This window comes from Conger conger, chromosome 12 (assembly GCF_963514075.1).
Source record: "Conger conger chromosome 12, fConCon1.1, whole genome shotgun sequence".
NCBI lineage: Eukaryota > Metazoa > Chordata > Actinopteri > Anguilliformes > Congridae > Conger > Conger conger.
This window is the reverse complement of record NC_083771.1, coordinates 8,944,654-8,966,400: the sequence shown is the minus strand read 5'-3', so window position 1 is coordinate 8,966,400 and position 21,747 is coordinate 8,944,654. Positions and strand designations below refer to the sequence as shown.

The 21,747-nt window shown below is 44.7% G+C and overlaps 2 protein-coding genes across 7 annotated transcripts in view; one reads left to right on the top strand and one right to left on the bottom strand.

The window, feature by feature from the left end:
• The window catches only part of traf2b (Tnf receptor-associated factor 2b), a 26,585-nt gene extending 13,209 nt beyond the window's left edge, over positions 1-13,376 (bottom strand). The window contains exons 1-2 of one of the 5 annotated variants that reach the window (XM_061262885.1): positions 13,238-13,376; positions 2,660-2,871 (exon numbers count right to left, since the gene is read on the bottom strand). In XM_061262885.1, the coding sequence (XP_061118869.1) occupies positions 2,660-2,871; positions 13,238-13,315 (290 nt within the window). In that variant the 5' untranslated portion in view covers positions 13,316-13,376. Of the gene's footprint in view, positions 1-1,748; positions 1,860-2,659; positions 2,875-11,532; positions 11,774-13,237 lie in introns of those variants that run through there. The other 4 variants (XM_061262884.1, XM_061262888.1, XM_061262887.1 and 1 more) reach the window with 4 other exon arrangements.
• coq4 (coenzyme Q4 homolog (S. cerevisiae)) lies at positions 12,643-21,747 on the top strand. Of its 2 annotated transcripts, none has more exons than XM_061262890.1 (7): positions 12,643-12,771; positions 14,612-14,764; positions 15,079-15,175; positions 15,471-15,573; positions 18,030-18,159; positions 18,492-18,585; positions 20,842-21,747. In XM_061262890.1, exons 1-7 carry the CDS (start codon positions 12,687-12,689, stop codon positions 21,035-21,037), a joined length of 858 nt encoding a protein of 285 aa, XP_061118874.1. In that variant the 5' UTR covers positions 12,643-12,686; the 3' UTR covers positions 21,038-21,747. The 2 variants fall into 2 exon arrangements, with proteins under 2 accessions (XP_061118874.1, XP_061118875.1); XM_061262891.1 differs by having other exon boundaries at positions 12,657-12,771; positions 14,615-14,764.

Here is a 21,747-nt window from a genome sequence, read left to right as displayed (position 1 = left end):
TGCCGGCATTAAGTTAATAAGTGGCAGTTTCCTATCAAGATAAAAACAACATCCTGCTCCCACATCTTACTTCCATTCAACAGAAATGTTCCGAATTATAAGTATATATAAACATTGAATGAGTCTCCATGACAACTTCCACACTCATTTTCAGCAGCTTACACACCTCTCAACAGAGCTGCGGCCATTTGGAGGCAGGAAGTGAGTTCGTGTTTAGGTATGAACTGGGCTTAGAATAATATTTTGAAATGATCTGTATGAAAGCAAATGAGAAGACAGAATGATGGAGGAGAGATCATGATAATGACACATCAAAAGAAGAGGCTGATCCACAGTCACAAGCTCAAGCTAGTCTTCTCAGGAGTGTTTTCAGCCTGTTGTGTTGTTGCTGTGCAGGTTCAGCGTTAAATCTACTCGGATAACCGACAGGTGGTGAAGGCGGTTATTCCTGGTGCTATGGGAACACCACCAACACACAGCTACGCCTTCCCACCGCACAACAGTCAGTTGCAAAAGCACCAGGACAAACTGCTAAGTCAAACTGAAAGAAACTAAACCGCAGGTCAGATAAGTGTACCTAGCTTGCGTAAAAATTAAACGTGAACAAACCTGCCTGAGCCATTAGGTGGCAGCATTTTTACGTGTGTGACTTCCCATCCCCCGGCCAAAAAGAATGTCGCTATGAAGCTAAGTTTTTAATGAGTAAATGGTAGACTTGAAGTAGTCAGTTTGTCATAAAACTAAAATTTGTCACAAGTTGTGGGAATTAAACGTATCATATTGTATTGCTATATCCTAAGCGAAGCAACATGTAGCCAACCCCAAGACATTTTGCATTATTATTCAATGTAGCTAGCGAGCAAACTTGTTAATTTGGGAATTTATACATTAGTGTAGAAGTTACCTGGTTAAATCTTGGCAGCGCACAGTAGCCTACATCTTACTTTAATGAAACAGTGCATTTATGATATCACTACATTGGTAGCTATCGAATGAATTCAAGAAGTTAAATGATTATTACTGATCAGCATAGCGGAAATAAAGTGTAAAAATGGGCCCAAGTTTAAAACTATTTTATTTATTTTTTTAAATTATAAAATGAAGAATAAAAACACACACAATAAAGTTAGTTAATAGGAACCATTAAATCTACACAATAAATGACTCCAGAATGTGCGTGATTTTGCAATCTTCTTGGGAATAATGTGCCACACATGAAGTATGCAGGAAGCTTGGTTGAAGGGGGAGACTTCCTGTGCAGGTTAGCGACCACGGTCACGCCATCGCTTGGATTTCTTACAATTTGATTGAGATTTTCTCAATGTAGAAAGGGTTACAGAGAAGGGAATCAGGGGTGTGGGGGGTTGGGATGCGGGGGGGTCAAGCGGGGGGAAGGGTGGGGGTGGGATTACATACACTTTGTTGATAGGTCTTGCTGGCAGTCTTGAGGTGTTACAGTTGTGGGGGTGCAGGAGGTGGGGGGAAGGGGGGGGTGGTCGGTCTCTCCCCTCATTAACTCTGCTCCATCAGCAAACATGCCCTATACATCATCTCATTTCATTGCTTTGTTTTCTACTAGAGCCTCTTTCTGAAATGAGCAATCGTCTTTGTACTCGTGAAGCATTTTTTCTATATTACTTCCACTGTTGTTTAAGAAAACAGCCACGGTGTAATTTCTTCATTTTTTTAATAAAAGGAACACTGATGCAGTGCAGTACAGTACAGAAACTTCAGCTTGAGAGAAGTACCTGAGTCTGACGAGAAGGTGTGTGTGACGCATAATATTGCATCACCACACAGTATGTGATACAGACGAGGCCCTTTCCCCGGGTCGAGATGGTTGAATCCACCCCTGGTGACTGGAAGCAAAAACTGGGAATGAAAAAGCCACCAACGGGAAGCATGGTTCACACAGAGCACTGATGCTTTGCGTGTTTAACACACGCCACCGATACCAAGCGGTGTTCTACACGCAGCCCCAATGCAAACCGTGTTCTACACACGGCACCGGTGCTAAGCAGGTTCCATACATGGTACGTTTATTGCGGAGTTACAAAGCTCAAATGCAATGTAGAACAGATCTTTCGCTTAAATAATCTGATGCTGTTCATTTTGTGACCTGGGTTTGGGATTGTCCGAAGGGCTGCAAAACAAAACGCATCAATGGTTTCAATTTGGATTGTGTTTCTCCTCAAATTCAATCACGAGGCTATAGGAACGGCCAATCTTGCGCAGGGTCTGAGACAGGGAAATGGACAGAAGTGCTTTTTAAAGGTATGTTCCCCTGAAGCTGCGGTCCTGGTCTGGGTCAAAAAATGGTAAAAAGCTTGTGAAATTTCTGGGATCGCAATTGTCGTTAAAATTAAAACTAGCACACGCTTTTCGCTAAGTGGACCTGGTCTTGTCGCAGCGAATCTTTCAGACTCTCAGCCCATGCAGCTTCCTGCTGCTGCCACTGCAGCCCACAAGGACGTTGCCCAGCCCAGCTTCGACAGAACGGCAGGGATCTGGGCATGCCCAGTGCATGCGAGTGAGGGAGAGAGAGAGAGGGGGGCGAAGGGGGAGGGAGAGGAGGATAAGGAGGAAGAGGAGGAGCTAATGGGGAGGAAGAGGAGCGAGGAGAGGAGGGGGGTTAAGGGCGGAGGAAGAGGAGCGGTACCTGGTGAGCTGCATGAGGCAGAAGTTGCAGAAGCGGTGGCCACACTGGGCCTGGAAGGGCTTCCTCAGCACACCTTGGCACTGCTGGCACAGGTACTTGGGCTCCATGGGAACCGCCAGCACCTGCCGGGGCATCCCGGAGAGAGAGGGCAGCAGCGACAACATGGGCCCAGAGCGCGCCATGGCATCCCAGGGGTCAGAGATAGGGCGTTCCTGCTAACAAACACCCACACTTAGATATGGAGAACAGGCACACTTGAATGTGGGCATGTTCTAAAGGCACACACACACACACACACACACACACAATAATTTCATATTTTGATTAATCAAATATGTGTGGGATTTTAAAGGACATTAAAACCTGCAGAGAAATGGCATGCTTGTGAACTGATGTCTATTTACTGCATGATAAATATTTAACCCTTAACGTTCTTACATAGCTCTGTAAACAGTTCTGGATAAACAGACATGTTTACCACTGCAACAAAAAAAAAGAAGAAAAACAAAGAAGGTTTCCAGGAGAGGATTGAGTTTCCCATGCTCTTTGCGGGTCGGCAGTTAGCCGACGTTCTTGGCGAAGATTGCTATTTTGTGCTAGATATCGAAACAAATTCTGGAGAATGTGGAGTGTCTGCATAAACATATAACCCTTACATAGCTATCCAACTGTTCTGGATTAAAGGGGAGCACAGACCAAATCAGGCACGCAACGCATTCCATTTATTTTCTATTTATTATTATTTCTATTTTCAGTTCACAGTCCGCCGAATGCCGCGAACGTTCGCCAGTTTGCATATGATTTGCCCATGCTAATCAGCTGCCTTCCAGCGCAACTCGAATGGCTCACAAAACTAGGATCAAACTTACAAACTAGGTGTTGCAGATAAAATATGATTCAGCAACTGTATTGCTCATTTCTCACCTCAAATGTTTTCAGAAACTTATTTTAGTGGACTGTTTTGGAGAAATAAGAAAAGGTTTATAAACGGTCCTCCACATTGTTACATATTTCCGGAACAAACAAATGCAGCGCTATCTAAGCGATAGTGTTCTGTGGTACGTCCCTCTTTGTATTGATCCCATAGACGGAACCCACCTACAGTACCGCCCATTAAATGGACAAATTGGGGGTACAATGCGTCACCATTTGCAGTCAGTGGACTTGGTTTGTGAGCATCCTTAAAGAGTGTTTATTTGATAATCCAGTCTTACTGGAAATGCCTTTTGGACCAATAACAGCTCTGAGTGTACTTGGATTGATAGTTTCCAATTTTACACAATGAGATTTAGCAACTTTTCCTGGCAATATTGTTCCCTTACTGATTGTAGTCTTGTGAAATTTTGTAGACTCAAGCCTTTCACTTTGAGTTGCTGAAATAGGAGGTTCTCTCAGTAGAGGCCTGCTTTCCAAATCTAAGCAGTGTCCCTGACTGCAACGGAGACATTGTTCTTACTTTAGAGCACAAGGTCAACTTTTAGCCTCGTCCGGCCAGAAGGATATTCGTCCCGTGAATGCAGTGACTTATTTGCCATGTCACATGCCTGCCTTGTCATCCATCAACATTCATTGTGTGCCATAGGTCACATTCCATGTGACATTTACTCAAGAGGAGAACTGTTGATTCACTGTACCGCAAGTCTTTATGCATTGTCTTTTCACAAGATCACAAATCCCAGATTTGCCCATAATAGCCATTGTAAATACTGGTTATCTGTATCTAATCCTTTACTACACTGTAAAAAAACCCCAAAAAACCCAGGAGGTCACCAGTTCCTTTGATATCTCTTAAAAAAAAAATGTGTTTCTTCTTCATACTGTATGATTTTTATTGGGCTGCTTTTATTGGGCACACTTTGTGTGTAGAAGGGTTAACAGGAACTAGAAGGGTTAACAGGAACTAGCCGAAGCAAATAACCCAAGCTACATCCTGTTTTGCAGTTTCTGTAAATAAACCATGCTCTTCCTGATTCAGTACAATGCTGATATTCATATCCTTTATGCTGAATGCATTTCCACCAATTTACTGCTTAAAGCACTGAGGGAATTCACCCTGCCATGTAATATTCTCAGTGTATTAGCAGGACAATTGTGGGCATAGCTGAACGCGAATTCGCATCCACCTCCGGCTAAATCTGATTGTAAAAGGTCAAATAAGTAATTGTTTTGCATTAAAATACTTTTATATACTGTACTGACCTTTACTGCCTGGTGTATTAGAAACTACAAAAATACTCTCAAAAGGTGTAAGCCCCACCTTCTGGTCCTTTTGGTTGGCTCAAGTGCACCAGGCAAGATCAATCGAGCACAGAAAAGTATTTTGATACAAAACCGTGTCTGAAAGGCAGTCGGTGGTAGTGTAGAAATGTTCAGGTGCTTGTAAATTACAAGGCTACAGGTTTCTACAGTCATAGTCACTGATCAGATTTCTTCCCCAATGTTGTTTGAGAGCTCACATCTTGAAGGGTGAAAATCATAAGGGCAAGCAAGAAGTTCCAAGGCCAATTCCCATCAAGGTCTGCCAATCAGCAAATTGCTGGAGTGCAAGGATCCTCATGGCCATAAAACAATCTCATTTGTTCCATATTCCATAATCCCATAATTACGACTGGCACAAAGGTGAAGGTCTTTAGCCTGGGGGCATTAGTAAATACATGGAATTATATTAGTATATTGTTCAGAACTGCCACCATTTTGCGATTCCATGACAAAGAAAAAGACCCAATTGGCCAATATGTTAGCACAGCGTAACCGTAGAAACATTCACCTGGGATAGGCAGCAGTGCGAACAAGAACAGTTTGTGCTATGATAAAGTGTGAGCTTATATTGCTATCAGAGGCTAAAGTAACCTTCGGTCATTCTATGGCGTGAAATAAAGTGCGCTTCTTTCACATTCACTGATCATGCAGTCATGGTGCATGGTGTACAAAGTTCTTTGGCTTTCAGAGGAAAAATACAAGCCGTGCTGAGGCAACACTGATGCAAATATTTCCAGCAGAAACAAAATAAAATGAAATGTCAACAGAACAGCCTGTCCTATCGGGTATGACCTTTATTTAGATAACAAAACTAACAGCAAACACTGTTGTGCTGGAAACAAGCAGAGAGAGATCAGATGCGTGCTTCTCGTTTCTTTATTATCTAGACAAAGCTATTCGCCAGGGAGTGGTGACATGCACAGATCTGTTCACCTGTCCCCCGGGCTCCAGTTGGCGGCAACAACAAAGAATCCTAGGATCAGGCCGGGCAGGCTTTAACAATTTAGCAAAAAGAGATACTGGCTCATTCCAATCGCTGATTTTTCTCCTCTTTTTCTTTTATTTTTCTTGCTCTTTTCTACTCCTAGCTCCACCCATCGGGAGAGGCTAGGAAAAGCAGCAAGGTCAGGCAGTTACAGACGTATGGAGAGAGCTGGATTCACAGGTCAATCGTTTATACGTCAGGCTGTCCGAAGAATTATTCCGCAAAGGATACACTTTCCTTGCTCAAAGGAAAGATTGGGAGTTCCTAACTTCTAATTCTAGCTCCTAGAAGAAACATTTAAGGGGTTGGAATGTCCTTAAAAATGCCGGACCTCGGTTGATGTTCAGGTCCGGAGCAAGGAAAAGAAAATAAAGAGGAGAAAATAAGCCATTGGAACGAGCCCTACATATAACCCAACACACCTTTATTATTTGCTACTCTAAATGCATTACATTAAAATGATAATTTATCCTTCTCCATTCAATTTTGAGTGAAGGTGTATTTTATCAATTGATTTAAAAAAAGAAATGAAATTTGGTGCCCAATGTGGGACTGTTGATATCTGCAGTTCTCCTCCAAAACACATGGTGTCACCAGTCTCGCCGCAGACTACAGCTAAGCTTGCATAGCGTGGAGTCGGAGGAAGACCAGTCATATGCAGCTTTCACATGCAGTCCACAGGCACCCAATAAACCAATGGCCATGGCAAGATAGCAATGAAACACTTTGTGGACCCCTAACCAACTGAACCCTTGCATGCCCTTTGCACTGCTAAGGCCCAGAATTTTTCCTGCGACCGTGGGGTTCACCTGTGCACCCCTAAAGGTACAATAGCTCATTTTGAACTTCTAACGGTCAAGAGAGGAATTGCAGCAAACACCCTCAAACCACAACACTGTTTATCCCTCCCCTGATCTGTGAACACGCTGACATTGAAACCCGCCCACGCCATTGGCTGTGGCAATCAGAACCAATTTTCGATTAATCATTTTATTTTCCGATTTTTTCCCTTTTTTCTCCCAATTTGGTAGCCAATTGTACCCTGTCTAATTCAATTAGAGCTAGTATTAGATACACCGCCCACACCCCGTCCCTCTGCGGCCCTACGGAGAGCGACACACCTTCTTCAAGCCATCTCGCCACATACTGGTAACCGTGCTTTTTATTGTGCGGCAATCTACTAACCCTGCCAAGTCCCTCCCACTGGAGCAGCGAGCCAATTATGCTGCTCCACGTGAGCCGGCCAAACTTGGCTTTTGGCAGGACCGAGAATCGAACCCCGGTCCCCGGTGTGCAACTGCAGTGAACTGCAACCGCAAGTCTGCTGCATCTTAGCCTGTTGCGCCACCGCGGCCCTAATCAGAACCAATTTTCAACCAATGAGCCTGAATTATTGTATAGCCATACAATGTTTTGGTACAGAGTGTCGGCCCGTCAACTGTATATTTTGAAAATTTAAGGACTATAAACACAGGCAGAGGGTGTCAACATGTGAGTGAGCCTTTTTACATTTACATTTTTGTCATTTAGCAAACGCTTTTAATCCAAAGCAACTTACAAGTGCATAGGTTCTTCCACAAGTTAAAGCATCACATCCATAACTATTAAAATACACATGAAGTGTTGTTCTAAAGTACTATAGTCATCATAAGTCATATTTTTTTTATTTTGGGGGGGGGGGGGGGCTAGACAAGAGGCATAGGGATATCAGAAAGGGGGGCGGGGGAAATCAGGAGGGAGGACTAAGGTACAGTTTGAAAAGGTGTGTTTTTAGTCTGTGTCGAAATAGGGGGAGGGATTCTGCTGTCCTGACAGTGGTAGGCAAGTCATTCCACCACTGAGGAACCAGAACGGAAAACAGGCATGAACATGCAGCTCCACCACCAGGTGCACGTAGAGAGGGAACCATAAGGCAACCAGAGCTGGTAGACCGGAGTGATCTAGCTGGGGAGTAGGGAGTGATCAAGGATTGGGGCAGTCCCCTTAGCAGCCTGAGGGGCTGCTAAGGGGAATCGGATGCTAGGGCCTTGAATCGGATGCGTGCGGCAATAGGAAGCCAGTGGAGGCCAATGAGGAGTGGGGTGACATGAGCCGACCTGGGCTGACTGGTGATCAGGCGGGCTGCAGCATTCTGGACCAGCTGGAGGGGCTTGATGGCACAAGCTGGGAGACCGGCTAGGAGGGAGTTGCAGTAATCCAGGCGGGAAATGACGAGCGCCTGGACTAGGAGCTGGGTGGCTTTCTCCGTCAGGAGATGACAGATACGGTGTATATTGTAGAGAAAGAACCTGCAGGTTCTGGCAGTGGAGGATACTTGTGGAGCCAGGGTGAGGCAGTTATCAAAAGTCACCCCAAGATTCTTTGCCGTACGGGAGGAGGAAACTACAAAGTCCTCAACAGTCAGTGAAAGGTCGATTGTCAGAAAGGACTTAGCAGGGATGTAGAGAAGCTCAGTTTGGCAATGTTAAGCTTCAGGTGGTGGGAAGTCATCCACGCAGAGATATCAGCCAAGCAGGCAGAGATCTGTGTGGTGACCTGGGTATCGGGGGGGGAAGGAAATAAAGAGTTGGGTGTCATCGGCGTAAGAATGGTAAGAAAAGCCATGGGAAGCGATAACAGAACCAAGAGACATGTATAGCGAGAAGAGGAGAGGACCAAGAACTGAGCCCTGCGGGACTCCAGTTTGTAGGGGGTGAGGGTCAGAGACTGAGCCCCTCCAAGTCACCTGGTAGGAACGACCAGAGAGGTAGGAGGAAAACCAAGCAAGTGCAGATCCTGCGACACCCATCCCAGACAGCGATGAGAGCAGAATCTCATGGCTGACTGTATCGAAGGCAGCCGACAGGTCGAGGAAGATGAGGACAGAGGAGAGGGATTTGGCTTTAGCAGAGTGGAATGCCTCAGTGACCGTGAGCAGGGCGGTCTCAGTGGAGTGGTCACTCTTGAAGCCGGACTGGTTGGGATCGTGGAGATTGTTGTGAAGAAGATAAGTGGACAGTTGGGAGCAGACCGCCCATTCCAGAGTTTTAGCGAGAAAGGGAAGAAGAGAGACAGAGAGACAGTTGTTCAGAGCAGAGGGGTCAAGAGTAGGTTTTTTGAGCAGGGGAGTGACTCAGTGATATAGGGTCAAGAGGACAGGTGGTCGTGCAGTGGGATGTAAGGAGTTTCAAAGTGTTGGAGTCAGAGATGGGAGAAAAGGATGCTAGGGAGTTGGGGAAGGTTTGGAGGGTCAGCAGGGGGAGAGGGTTGGGAGAAGGAATTGTGAATGTCATCGTCCTTCTTTTCAAAGAAGGAGACAAAGTCATCAGGTGTGAGTGATGAGGGAGGTGGGGGGGAGAGGGGGCCAGAAGAGAGGAGAAGGTTGAAAACAGTTTGCGGGGATTAGAGGCGGCCGCGTTAATTTTCGAGTGAAAGAAGGAAGATTTAGCTAGAGAGACAGAGGAATGGAAAGATGATAGGAGGGCATGGAAGGAAGCTATATCACTGGGAGGCAGGACCTTTTCCATTTTCTCTCCGCTGCCCACAGTTTGGTTCGGACAGCTCGTAGAGCATCAGAAAGCCAAGGACTGGGGGGGGAGGCCCAAGCTAATTTGGTGGTGAGGACACAGAGAGTCAAAGGAAGATGAGAGGGAGGACATGAGGGTTGTAGCAGCATCGTCGGGAGACAGTTGAGAGAAAGACTCCACGGATGGTAGGGAGGAGAGGATTGTAGATGAGAGGGTGGAGGTAGACAGGTGGTGTAGGTTCCGCCAACAGGTGACAGTGGATGGTGGGAGAGATGGATGGGTGTTAGAGGAGAGTGGAAGAGAAAAAGAGATGAAGGAGTGGTCAGATATATGGAGTGGTGTTACAGAGGTTTGTTATTGTGCAGCTCCTTGTGAAGATGAGGTCAAGAAGGTTGCCTGCTTTGTGGGTGGGAGGGGAAAGTGTGAGGGTAAGGTCAAAAGAAGAAAGGAGGGAGAGAAAGGTAGACTGGGTGGACTCTAAGTTGAGATTGAAGTCACCCAGGAGGATCAGGGGAGTGTCATTGACTGGTGAGGAGCTAAGGAGGATGTCCATCTCATCCAAGAAGCTCCCTAGAGGACCCGGGGGCGATAAACAACAATAATAAAGAGATTGCAAGGGAAAGTAACAGAAGCCGCATGAAATTCAAAAGAGAAGGAGAAGGACGAGGAGAAGACACTAGATCTCCATGAGGATGAGATTAGAAGACCTGTGCCACCTCCTCTGCCAGAGGTTATAGGTGTGTACGAAAAAGAGAAGGCAGAGGAAAGGGCAGCCGAGGTGGCCGTGTTCTTTGGTGAGAGCCACGTTTCAGTTAAGGCAAGAAAGTCAAGGTTGAGGTGGGAGGCATAGGCTTATATGAAGTCTGCTTTCTGGACGGCGGACTGGCAGTTCCAGAGGCCACCAGCCACACAGAGATTAACACCAGCGGATCTGGGGGGGAAGATCAGGTTTGAGATATTCTGGCCATGTTGGCAGGAAGCAAACCTCCTACCTGACTGGGACCTGGGCAGAGGAGAGAGGAATGGGAAGGAAACACATGGAGGGGGAACAAGGGTGGACAGGAGGACTACTACACAGTGAAGTGAGGGCAGGCAGCCGAAACACTCATCAGGCTCCCAGACACCCGTAGATAGACACCCTCAACTTTGTACACAAAGTGAGTTCAGCTGTGCCAGTAATTATACCCTAAGCAGGGTGCAAACTATTGGCTCCTTCTACAACAAAAGCTGTGGCCTGCCAGCCAGTGAAAACAATAGCCTAACTCAATAGCCTAGCTCACCTGAGAGAAACAAACACACAACCCAGTTTCACTGTAATCTAAATAAACACCACTTGCACTAACAAACAAACAGCAGAACAACACTATAATGACAACTACACTTAATTAGAAACAGCACAAACAAATGATACTTTTCAATGATAGGAAGGAATATGGTCTTGTAACAATGTTTTAACACAAAAATCTTACCTATTGTACCTTTAAAGTATAGTTGCCATGTTACTGATGCTATAGATTTTAGGCAGTATTATATCAATTACAGTCGGTGATATATTATGCATATTCTTTAGAAATTTAGGGAACTTCAATTTAGTTTAAATAGTTTAAAATGACACATTTCACTGAAAATGTAATAAATTGCAAAACGTATAGTATTTCTAACACTTGAAATCCATGCTACTGACAAGCATTAGGTATGGATATTAACAACATTCTGTTGTTAACACACACACACCAGTGGCTGTGGAATAATCTTATCAAATAAATGTTTTAACTATACAGGCTACTTGAGTCCAGTAAATTATTTCATTAAACTAAGAAACGCTGCCACGTCTCACGAGATGTCGGGTTAAGTTGCATTGTTCGAGAAGTGTTCAAGAAGTGATCAGGCTGCAATAGTCATGTATTTTCTATGTGCTTTTAATCGCACATTTCTTTAAACCTAACTATAAATCCCAATTTAAATGAAACAAAATATCTACATGAACCCAGACCTCGCGGTGATTGGCTCAGATCCCGAAGTAAACAACTGCCACCTATTTCAAAAAGTTGCACTATTGTGAAATATAAATAGCAGTATGTTGTTGGTAACAGGAAACTAGACGCAAGGAAATATTCACTCACCGAAATGTTCTTTTAGTAGTCGTTTTCTTTTGGACCGTCTTTATCAAGCTGGGGTTTTGCCTCCCACGCCCATAACGAGGGGGGCAAAGTGGAGCTTTAGAGCTTTAGAATGTAGACCGCTGTGTGTGCACGTGAACTGAACAATACATTTTGAATTGTTATTAGTTTCATTTTTTAGCATTTATAATATCAGTTTTCAGTTCCATGTTGTTTTTCCATATATGAAAATGCACACAGTCCTCCTTGTTCTTAGTTGTTTATTTTGTTTTTTGTTGCCAATGCAAACCGGAAGTCATTAAACTAACCCCGGAGGATCTTAGCTCTTCATTTAATAATGCTTGATAGCCACTTAGCGAAGGAAAGGAAAGCCTGTTGTAGACATTACATTAGTAATTGCACAGAAGAATAGCATTTGCACGCGAACAGAAGTTCCAGAACGCTAATAATTCTCAAATGGAACACTTGATTGTCGTGGTGCCGTTTTCGCTGCCGTCTGAGTCCTACTCTTATCATTGATAGAACGCTAAGAAAATGCGAGTTTAAAAGTCACTAAAACAGTGTGTATATCACATTAAAATGCCAGATACGGACAATTTATGTCCACAATACGTTAATTTAAGGTTGAACTGATATTTTAGTCACAATATTCATGTTGATTTCTGGAAATATTTTTTTCGGTTGTCCTCCCAAATGTATGTAGAAACGTACATACAAATTTGAATAATGTAAAAGCAAAAAATATGTATTTATCCGGTATGACATTTGTCATCATATGATTCTTAATTGAAATGTATAAGTGACATTTGCTGAAATAAAATGTTAGAAATAATAATCATTCTGACGAAGGTAAAAACGTTAAAAAGAATTGTCGGCAAGTAACCTGTTTCAGACCGAAAGCCGAAGGCTGCAGACCATTGACCTACAAATACCGATGTGTAGAGCCGAGGCTAAAGGTTATTTTAAATTTCATGAATGAATGAATGCTGGGACGATGGTGAAACGTAGACACTTACAGAATTGAAGAATACAAAACTCAGTGGTGCTGGGAAAATGGGCACTCCGTCCACGTGGTGGCGGTAATGCATCAATAGGATGCTGGTTAAAGAACAACTATTGAACAACAGAAGAAGATGATTTGACGCAGTTGATTCGCGATGTCGTTGCTAAATATCAAAACTCTCCGAGCTTTCAACGCAGCACGGCGCACAACTCGAGGTCCTTTATGGGCAGTTTTTCCAGGTAGATGCGACATGACTGTCGCGTGGAGCCCCCTCGGTTATCTTAGAAGCCAGCGATTAATGTACATCGGAAATTTGGAGTAGCGAGTTAGCCAAGATGTAGTGAGCTAAATGCAGTAGTGGTAAGCTAACATATACCAAGCATCAACACGCTAGGCAGTTTTAAACCCTTTAATGTTCTGCTTGACCGTTTGTTAGAGCATATAATGTGTTTTCCATGGCTCTTTACTTGGCGAGGACATTAAAGGGTTAAAAGATGTCAGGTTAACGTTAGTCTAACTTAGCTAAAATGAACTGTTCAATTAAGTGCTTTCTCACACCGATTCGTGTTATTTCTAGGTTGAATATAATTGCATTAACGTTTACATGTTGTAAATATAATTGTTACCTAGCGTATTTACGAACTATCTGTATTTATTTTTCTAGTATTGCCGTACCACGCGCATAGAACACCACACAGTACTTGCCTGCGTTGTCTTGCTCGATTCTGTCCAGGTGCCTTTTCTGTTTACACTCTCCACTACTGTGTAACCTGGTATCTCCATTGTGTGGCAACTAAACAAAACACGCTAATGAATGAAGCTTGACAAGAAGCCTGGGATGCGGCCGTGCGTAACTTCCTCCAAACGTAACTTACTGTAAGGAAGCAGTGAATTTCCACTTTAAGTGGAGAATTTGAAGAGATTCCTTCACGTTTTATTGGCATTTTGCTGTTTAAATTAGTAACAAGCTTTTCTGTTGCTGGACACATTACATTACATTACATTACATTACATTACATGGCATTTAGCAGACGCTCTTATCCAGAGCAACGTACAACAAAGTGCAAATCAAACACAAGAACAAGTGCAAAGAGGACATGAGAGGACAGTACAGTTCCGAGTCCTAGTGTAAACATACAGAAAATCAGAACCCTTGAAGAGTACAATCAACTTTCAAACTAGCATACCACAGTTGGCAGCTAGAATACAACAATACAACAGCCAATAAAAAACAACAATACCTATACAAGTAACAATATCTATACAATCTAATCATAAGTGCCATTACAGTCTAAGGCTAATCATGGTGGTGAGTTGGGGACACCTCTGTTTTCAGTGTTCAGCAAAAAGCTTCAGCTATTTTCTAATTGCTCTAATTTAATGCTCACAGATTTAATATGGTTGAAGTAAATCTATTTTTTATTTTTATTTTTATTTTTTATTTATGTAGCGCCTTTATCCAAAGCGCTGTACAATTGATGCTTCTCATTCACCCATTCATACACACACTCACACACCAACGGCGATCAGTTGCCACGCAAGGCACCAACCAGCTCGTCAGGAGCATTTGGGGGTTAGGTGTCTTGCTCAAGGACACTTCAACACAGCCCGGGCGGGGGATCGAACCGGCAACCCTCTGACTGCCAGACGACTGCTCTTACTGCCTGAGCCATGTCGCCCCTATACATTAGTTCTGTTCAACCTTAAATTAACGTATTGTGGACATAAATTGTCCGTATCTAGCATTTTGATGTGATAATACACACTGTTTTAGTGACTTTTAAACTCGCATTTTTCTTACCGTTCTATCAATGATAAGAGTAGGACTCAGACGGCACCGAAAACGGCACCACGACAATCAAGTGTTCCATTTGAGAATTATTAGCGTTCTGGAACTTCTGTTCACGCGTGCATGTAAACAAATGCTATTCTTCTGTGCAATAACTAATGTAATGTAATCTACTCTTTTGATTCATGGTTCTGAGGGAAATGCTCATTTTGAAATAAAGTTCAAGTTGTTTTTGGAGGGGTGATTGTGCTACTGATATTGATGATGCAGAGCTCCTGTGCTCTCTCCAGCAGTGAGCCTTGGGCAGCATCAGCACACGGACCTGGGGTCAGGGGTGAATTATGACAGGCTGTACCGGGGGCACATCAGCACAAACCCACTCCAAAAGGCTCTGCTGTCTGTGGGCTCTGGGCTGGCGGCCCTGCATGACCCCTACAGGCACGGTGAGACGCCCACCCAAAACCACCCATCGCCCAGCACTGACCATATTGTTGGAATTACCCTGAAACTCTATCTGTATCAGTATCAGTTTCCTTTCTGCTTCTGAGAAATAAAAATACCATAGGTGTTTTCTGAAATATAAGTCAGTGATCTTTGGAATCTTCCCAGGAACCCAATGAATGATACTGATACAGGCAGATCTATCGATAGTACTTAGTATACACAGATTGCACACCTACTGATTACATCATGAGCTGTGTGACGTCCTGAATGGATGATTGGTTGATAATGTGAGTTCCTGTTCACGTGCTTACAGATATGGTGGCGGTGCTGGGGGAGACTACAGGTCACCTGACCTTGCTGAAGCTGCGGGATCGGATGAAGAACGATCCGGAAGGCGACAGCATTCTCAGGTGCGTCTGACTGTGTAAAGCCTCTCTCCTCACTGTGTGTTAGCTCCCCTAGAATACAGCCACTCTCCCCTCTTCATCTTGTACGACTTAAGATCTTTTTTTTCTTCTCCCAAGTAGAAAATACTAGCTTGTTTTAAGTTACCGTTTGCTTGACAAGTGAAATGTTCTTATTCCATTGACAAATTTAGAAATTATATTATTTAGTTATTGAAGAGTCGATGGGAAGCCCCATATAATGGTAGTTGGGTTAGGGTTAGGGTTACGGTAAATCATTCAATGTGCCTCTCCCCCCCAGAGAGCGTCCACGCATCCGTCTGTCCACTCTGGACCTGTCCCACATGAGGACCCTCCCAGATGGGTCCCTCGGGAGGGAATACCTCCGTTTCCTGGAGGACAATGTAAGCGTGACACACGCCCATGACCCAGGAGTGTGACTTACATTTTACATTTACATTTTAGTCATTTGGCAGACGCTTTTAATCCAAAGCGACTTACAAGTGCATAGGTTCTACCATAAGTCAGAGCATCACATCCAGAAACTAGCAAAATACACAGGAAATGCTGTTCTAAACATAGTTGTCATCAGAATTTATTATTATTTTATTTTTTTTATTTTTTTTTGGGGGGGTTAGACAAGGATAGGGATATCTGAAAGGAGGGGCAGGGGAAATCAGGAGGGAGGACTAAGGTAGAGTTTGAAAAGGTGGGTTTTGAGTCTGCGTCGAAATAGGGGGAGGGATTCTGCTGTTCTGACAGTGGTAGGCAGGTCATTCCACCACTGAGAATGGAAAACAGGCGTGAACGTGCAGCTCGACCGCCAGGTGCACGTAGAGAGGGAACCGTAAGGCGACCAGAGCTGGCAGACCAGAGTGGTCTAGTTGGGGAGTAGGGAGTGATCAGGGATTGTATGTAAGGTGGGGCAGTCCCCTTAGCAGCCTGAAATGCCAACACTAGGGCCTTGAAACGGATGCGTGCGGCAATGGGAAGCCAGTGGAGGCCAATGAGAAGCGGGGTGACATGAGCCGACCTGGGCTGATTGGTGATCAGGCGGGCTGCAGCATTCTGGACCAGCTGGAGGGGCTTGATGGCACAAGCTGGGAGACCGGCTAGGAGGGAGTTGCAGTAATCCAGGCAGGAAATGACGAGCGCCTGGACTAGGAGCTGGGTGGCTTTCTCAGTCAGGAGATGACGGATACGGCGTATATTATACAGAAAGAACCTGCAGGTTCTGGCAGTGGAGGATACTTGTGGAGCCAGGGTGAGGCAGTTATCAAGACTCACCCCAAGATTCTTTGCCGTACGGGAGGAGGAAACTACAAAGTCCTCAACAGTCAATGAGAGGTCGATTGACGGAGAGGACTTAGCAGGGATGTAGAGAAGCTCAGTTTTGGCAAGGTTGAGCTTCAGGTGATGGGAAGTCATCCACGCAGAGATATCAGCCAAGCAGGCAGAGATCCGTGTGGTGATTTGGGTGTCGGGGGGGAAGGAAATTAAGAGTTGGGTGTCATCAGCGTAGGAGTGATAAGAAAAGCCGTGGGAAGAGATAACAGAACCAAGAGACATGGTGTATAGCGAGAAGAGGAGAGGCCCAAGAACCGAGCCCTGCGGGACTCCAGTTCGTAGGGGTTGAGGGTCGGAGACTGCGCCCCTCCAAGTCACCTGGTAGGAGCGACCAGAGAGGTAGGAGGAAAACCAAGCGAGTGCAGAACCTGTGACACCCATCCCAGACAGCGATGAGAGCAGAATCTCATGGTTGACTGTATCGAAGGCGGCTGATAGGTCGAGGAAGATGAGGACAGAGGAGAGGGATTTTGCTTTAGCAGAGTGGAGTGCCTCAGTGACCGCGAGCAGGGCGGTTTCAGTGGAGTGGCCACTCTTGAAGCCAAACTGGTTGGGATCATGGAGATTGTTGTGCAGAAGATAAGTGGACAGTTGGGAGCAGACCGCCCGTTCCAGGGTTTTAGCGAGAAAGGGAAGAAGAGAGACAGGCCGGTAGTTGTTCAGGGCAGAGGGGTCAAGAGTAGGTTTTTTGAGGAGGGGAGTGACTCTGGCCCTCTTCAGGGAAGAGGGCATGGTGCCGGAAGAGAGGGAGGTGTTGATTAGAGAGGAGAGAAAAGGGAGAATGTCCTCAGATATAGATTGTAGGAGGGGAGAGGGGATGGGGTCAAGAGGACAGGTGGTTGGGCGGTGGGAAGTAAGGACTGCAATGTTTCATAATTAAACTTTTAATGTCCTGAGTAGGATTTCCTTTGGTACACTCAAGCTAGCTGAGCTGATTCCAAATCTGTTGAAATGTAAGAAATTGGTCAAGAGGCTACAGCATGGCTTTTTCTTAACATAATTAGTCATTTGATAACAAAGGGTTTCTGCACCGAAGAGAATGACTTACAGTGGGGTCCAGTTTGTTTGCCACCAACACCATAAAAAAACGAATGAAAGCAACTAGTCGAAGTGCTAGTTAGTTCATTACTGTAGCTGCTTACATGTGATTAAAAAAAAAAAAGGTCATAATAAATATTAGCTACATTGATTGAAGTGCATTATAACACGAAATGATAGTCTACTTTTGTTCTCTTGGTGTCTTCCCTGTTGCAAACTATTTTTGTTTGCCACGCACAAACGTCTGCGTTCTTGAACACAGGTCAGCCTTGATAAGGTGCAAGATACTTTCTAGCTTTTTGGTGCCCTTTAATGGTTGGAAACTGCAAGCATTGCTGGGCTGAATGGCGCGTTCTTGTCGTCTCTCTCTCTCTCTCTCTCTCTCTCTCTCTCTCTCTCTCTCTCTCTCCCTCCCTCCCTCCCTCCCTCTCTGTCTGTCTCTGTCTCTGTCTCTCTCCCTCTCCCTCTCCCTCAGCGAGTGACACCAGACTCACGGGCGGATGTGAAGTTTGTGGACAGCGAGGAGCTAGCGTACGTCATGCAGCGCTATCGTGAGGTGCACGACCTCCTGCACACACTGCTGGGCATGCCCACCAACATGCTCGGTGAGTGCTTTTTATTGGAAAATTAGTATGAGTACTATGCTAGTATGTGGTTTTGAACAGAGCCCTGGACTGGCTCAAACCGCTATGTGTTAGTGGCAGGGTGGGAAATTAACAGCAGCTACCAGCCAAATGCTGGTATCTGTGGCTGTGAGTTTGTCTACTCTGTCTACCAGCCACTTTGACGGGTTACCACCCATATCTTGGAGGTCCTGTTCTCTCAGAAACATCAAGTTGTCTGAGGAAATGGTTCAAATTGGACTAAAAAGTTCGTTTCCTGCCCTGGATCCTTCATCCTGCAGATTTAACGCTCGCTCGCTCTCTCTCTCTCATAGGTGAGGTTGCAGTGAAGTGGTTTGAGGCTGCTCAGACCGGCTTGCCCATGTGCATTCTGGGAGCTGTACTGGGACCTCTACGCCTCTCTGGCAGGTGTGTGTATGTCATGGTCACATGATTCTTGCTGAAGGGATAACATCCAAAGGAATATCTGATTTCCTAAAGCATAAGCAGTTGCTACAAGGTGGCAATATCTACGTAGGATTTACTAAAGTAGTATTAAGAGGACAAATAATAGCATACAGTTCATACAGAAAAAAGAAAAGAGTAGAACAAGAAAACAATCTGGAAAGGAAATCTCTAAAAGGAATCATATCTATGCCTCAGATACAACAGACTCATCTTTACAAAATTCCAACTGGATAACATTGTCAATCAGAAGACACACTTTTTACTTCAGAGACTCCACTACAATAACTTTGAGTTCAAGGACAAATCAGGAAAATTCTTAGCGAACCATTTAAAAAGCCATCAAAGACTCCAAACAGTCAGCACCATCCATGACCCACATGCAATATACTCTGCATTTATAACATTCTACAACCAATTATAAACCCCTGGAAAAAGTAACAAATCCCACAAGATTAACAAATTCCTCAGTAGTGTCACGCTCCCCTAATTAAATGGCGAACAAACTACTATGCTGGATGCACCATTCACCCCAAAAGAATACAAAAAAGCCATATCACAATTTCCGAACAATAAAGCACCAGGACTGGATGGCTACCCCTTAGAATTCTGCAACACTTCTAGGACACCATCTCACCACTATTTATTAGAATGGTATACGATATTAAAAACTCAACGTCCATTCCTCCACACATGAATACAGCACTGATCTCTGTTCTACCAGAACCCAACGCTCTGCTCTAGCTATCGACCCATCTCACTTATCAACGCCGACATCAAGATAATTTGCAAGGTACTGGCTGACCGAATGGAATCAGTTATCCCTCACCTTATCCACCCAGACCAAACAAGATTCATTAAAGAAACAGAAACTCATCCAGCCGCCTACTCAGTTTCATAAGATACCAACAACAAACAAAAATTGATTCCATAATGTTATCTCTTGACGCAGAAAAAGCATTTCATAGGGTAAATTGGCCATTTCTTTTCAAAACAATTAAAACATGTAGCTTTGGTAACTTAGTCATACATTGGATTAAGGCGCTCTTTCACTCAATACCACTTATCCCATCCACATGCCTGCTTGGCGACCTGCCATCTCACCATAATAAACAGTGAACCGGTACGCATAGCCCTAACAATCGTCAAAAAAAACCATACTCATCAATTGGAAATCAAGAAAGCAACTCTCCAGTGGTTAAACCACCTCTTGGACCATTTATTTTTAAATGGTCCAAGACTACCGGTGGGCTGGTCCCACCCACAGCATCATCATCACCAGTCCTCCACTCCTCCCCAGCCGCCCCCGGCCACCTCAAATGTATTAAAAAAAGTTCTTATAAAAATTTGCACCCACCTTGCGTTAGATGATTAGTTTTGTGTGCACTTCTGTGTTATGCGTTTTAGTTTCTTAATTTGCTGGTTTACTGGCTGCTCTTTATTTTAGGCAATCGTGTGGCAGCAGTGCATAAAATCATGCAGATATGGCTTAGTTAATCAACCATCAGAATGGGAGGAAATGTGATCTCAGTGACTTTGACCATGGAATGATTGTAGGTGCCAGACAGGGTGGTTTGATTATCTCGGAAACTGCTGCTCTCCTGGGATTTCCATGCACAACAGTGTCTAGAGTTTCCAGAGAATGATGCGGGGGGGAAAAACAAAAATCCAGCGAGCAGCAGTTCTACCGGCAAAAACACATTGTCAATGTAAGAGGTCAGAGAAGAAGGGCCAGACTGGTAGCTGACAGGAAGGTGACAGTAACGCAAATAGCCACGCATTACAACAGTGGTGTGCAGAAGAGCATCTCTGAACACACAACGCGTCAAACCTCTAAGTGGATCGGCTACAGGAGCAGAAGACCAATAAGTCTAAAAATGAGTATAGTAAATACCAAATAAAGTGCTAATTATGTTAGTTCAAGAAGACATCAGCTAGCAGTTAGTATAAAAAGCAGTGTGAATTTGAATTTAAACAGTTTTGCATTTTGTCCTGACTGAATGTTTGGAGAGCTACAGAGGTCTGCTGGTTGTTATTTCATCTGAAAACTGGCAGCCGATTTAGACATCCAGCGAGGCGTGTTAACTCTGTAATCAGCTGGTTTCACTGGCCAATGGAGTGCTGAGGAGCAGTGAAACCATGCAGAGCCTGTGGTGCCCCAGGACAGGTTTACGGTCCCTGGTGTGGAGTGTCGTGACGCTCTCGCTGTTCCCGTGCCAGGCGACTGCAGCCGCTGGTGACGTCCCTGGGCCCGTGGGCACTGAGGAGTGGGAGCCGGGCACGCTGTGTCCTGAACGTTTTCTACGAGCGGCGCTGGGACCAGAGTCTGGAGTCGCTGCGGGAAGAGCTGGGCATCGAGCCGCCACCCCCGCTGAAGCCCCCGACTCCCCAAAGGCCACCGCCACCCGACGCCTGAGTCACAGCAGTGCCACTCCAGACAATGATAATGGTGATGATGGATGATTGTGGATGATCATGGATAATTAATGTGGCTTGATAATGGATGATGGCGGGTAATGAATGTTGGTTAATGATGGATAATGGATGACGGTGGATAATGAATGTTGATGGATAATGGATGATTGTGGGTAATGAATGTTGATGGATAATGAATGAACCCTTGTTTGGATCAGGATTTCTCCTCAGAGTTTCAAAACGCTCTACTGTTAAAGGGTGGGGTGTTACATCGGCACCGTTGTCCAGCAGGTCCAGCTCCCCCAGGCATGAGAGACCTGTTCAGGGCTGAATTTCTCCCTTCATCTGCCTGTGGTGAGATTACTCAGTTGAAGAACAAAAAAACCTTTTGAAGGAATTCATTACACATGGGATTCCCCTCACTTCATTTCATCCCATCTCTTGTTACATAAAGCACTTGTTTCGGGGGTGGGGGGATCTGCAGAGAATGTAAAATCGCATGGTAAAATTGTATGGTGCTGGCAGCAGACTTTTTACGGGTTCTTGGGTCATTCAGGGAAAAATCATATATAAATCCTCTTTTGTCTGCTTGTACAGAAAATACATTTGGGCGTGAAATGATCTTCTGCTTTAAAAAGCAAGTGTCTTCCCTGATGAGTATTTATGTGCACCGTCGAAGAGCTTACTGTTAATAAATGCACGGAAATGCCA

Excerpts from the sequence above, each read along its gene's own strand:
- coq4 (XM_061262890.1), top strand. The coding sequence starts at position 12,687 with ATGTCGTTGCTAAATATCAAAACTCTCCGAGCTTTCAACGCAGCACGG. Across the intron at positions 15,574-18,029 it reads TCCGTTTCCTGGAGGACAAT|CGAGTGACACCAGACTCACG; the intron begins GTAAGCGTGACA and ends CCTCTCCCTCAG. Across the intron at positions 18,586-20,841 it reads CCTCTACGCCTCTCTGGCAG|GCGACTGCAGCCGCTGGTGA; the intron begins GTGTGTGTATGT and ends TTCCCGTGCCAG.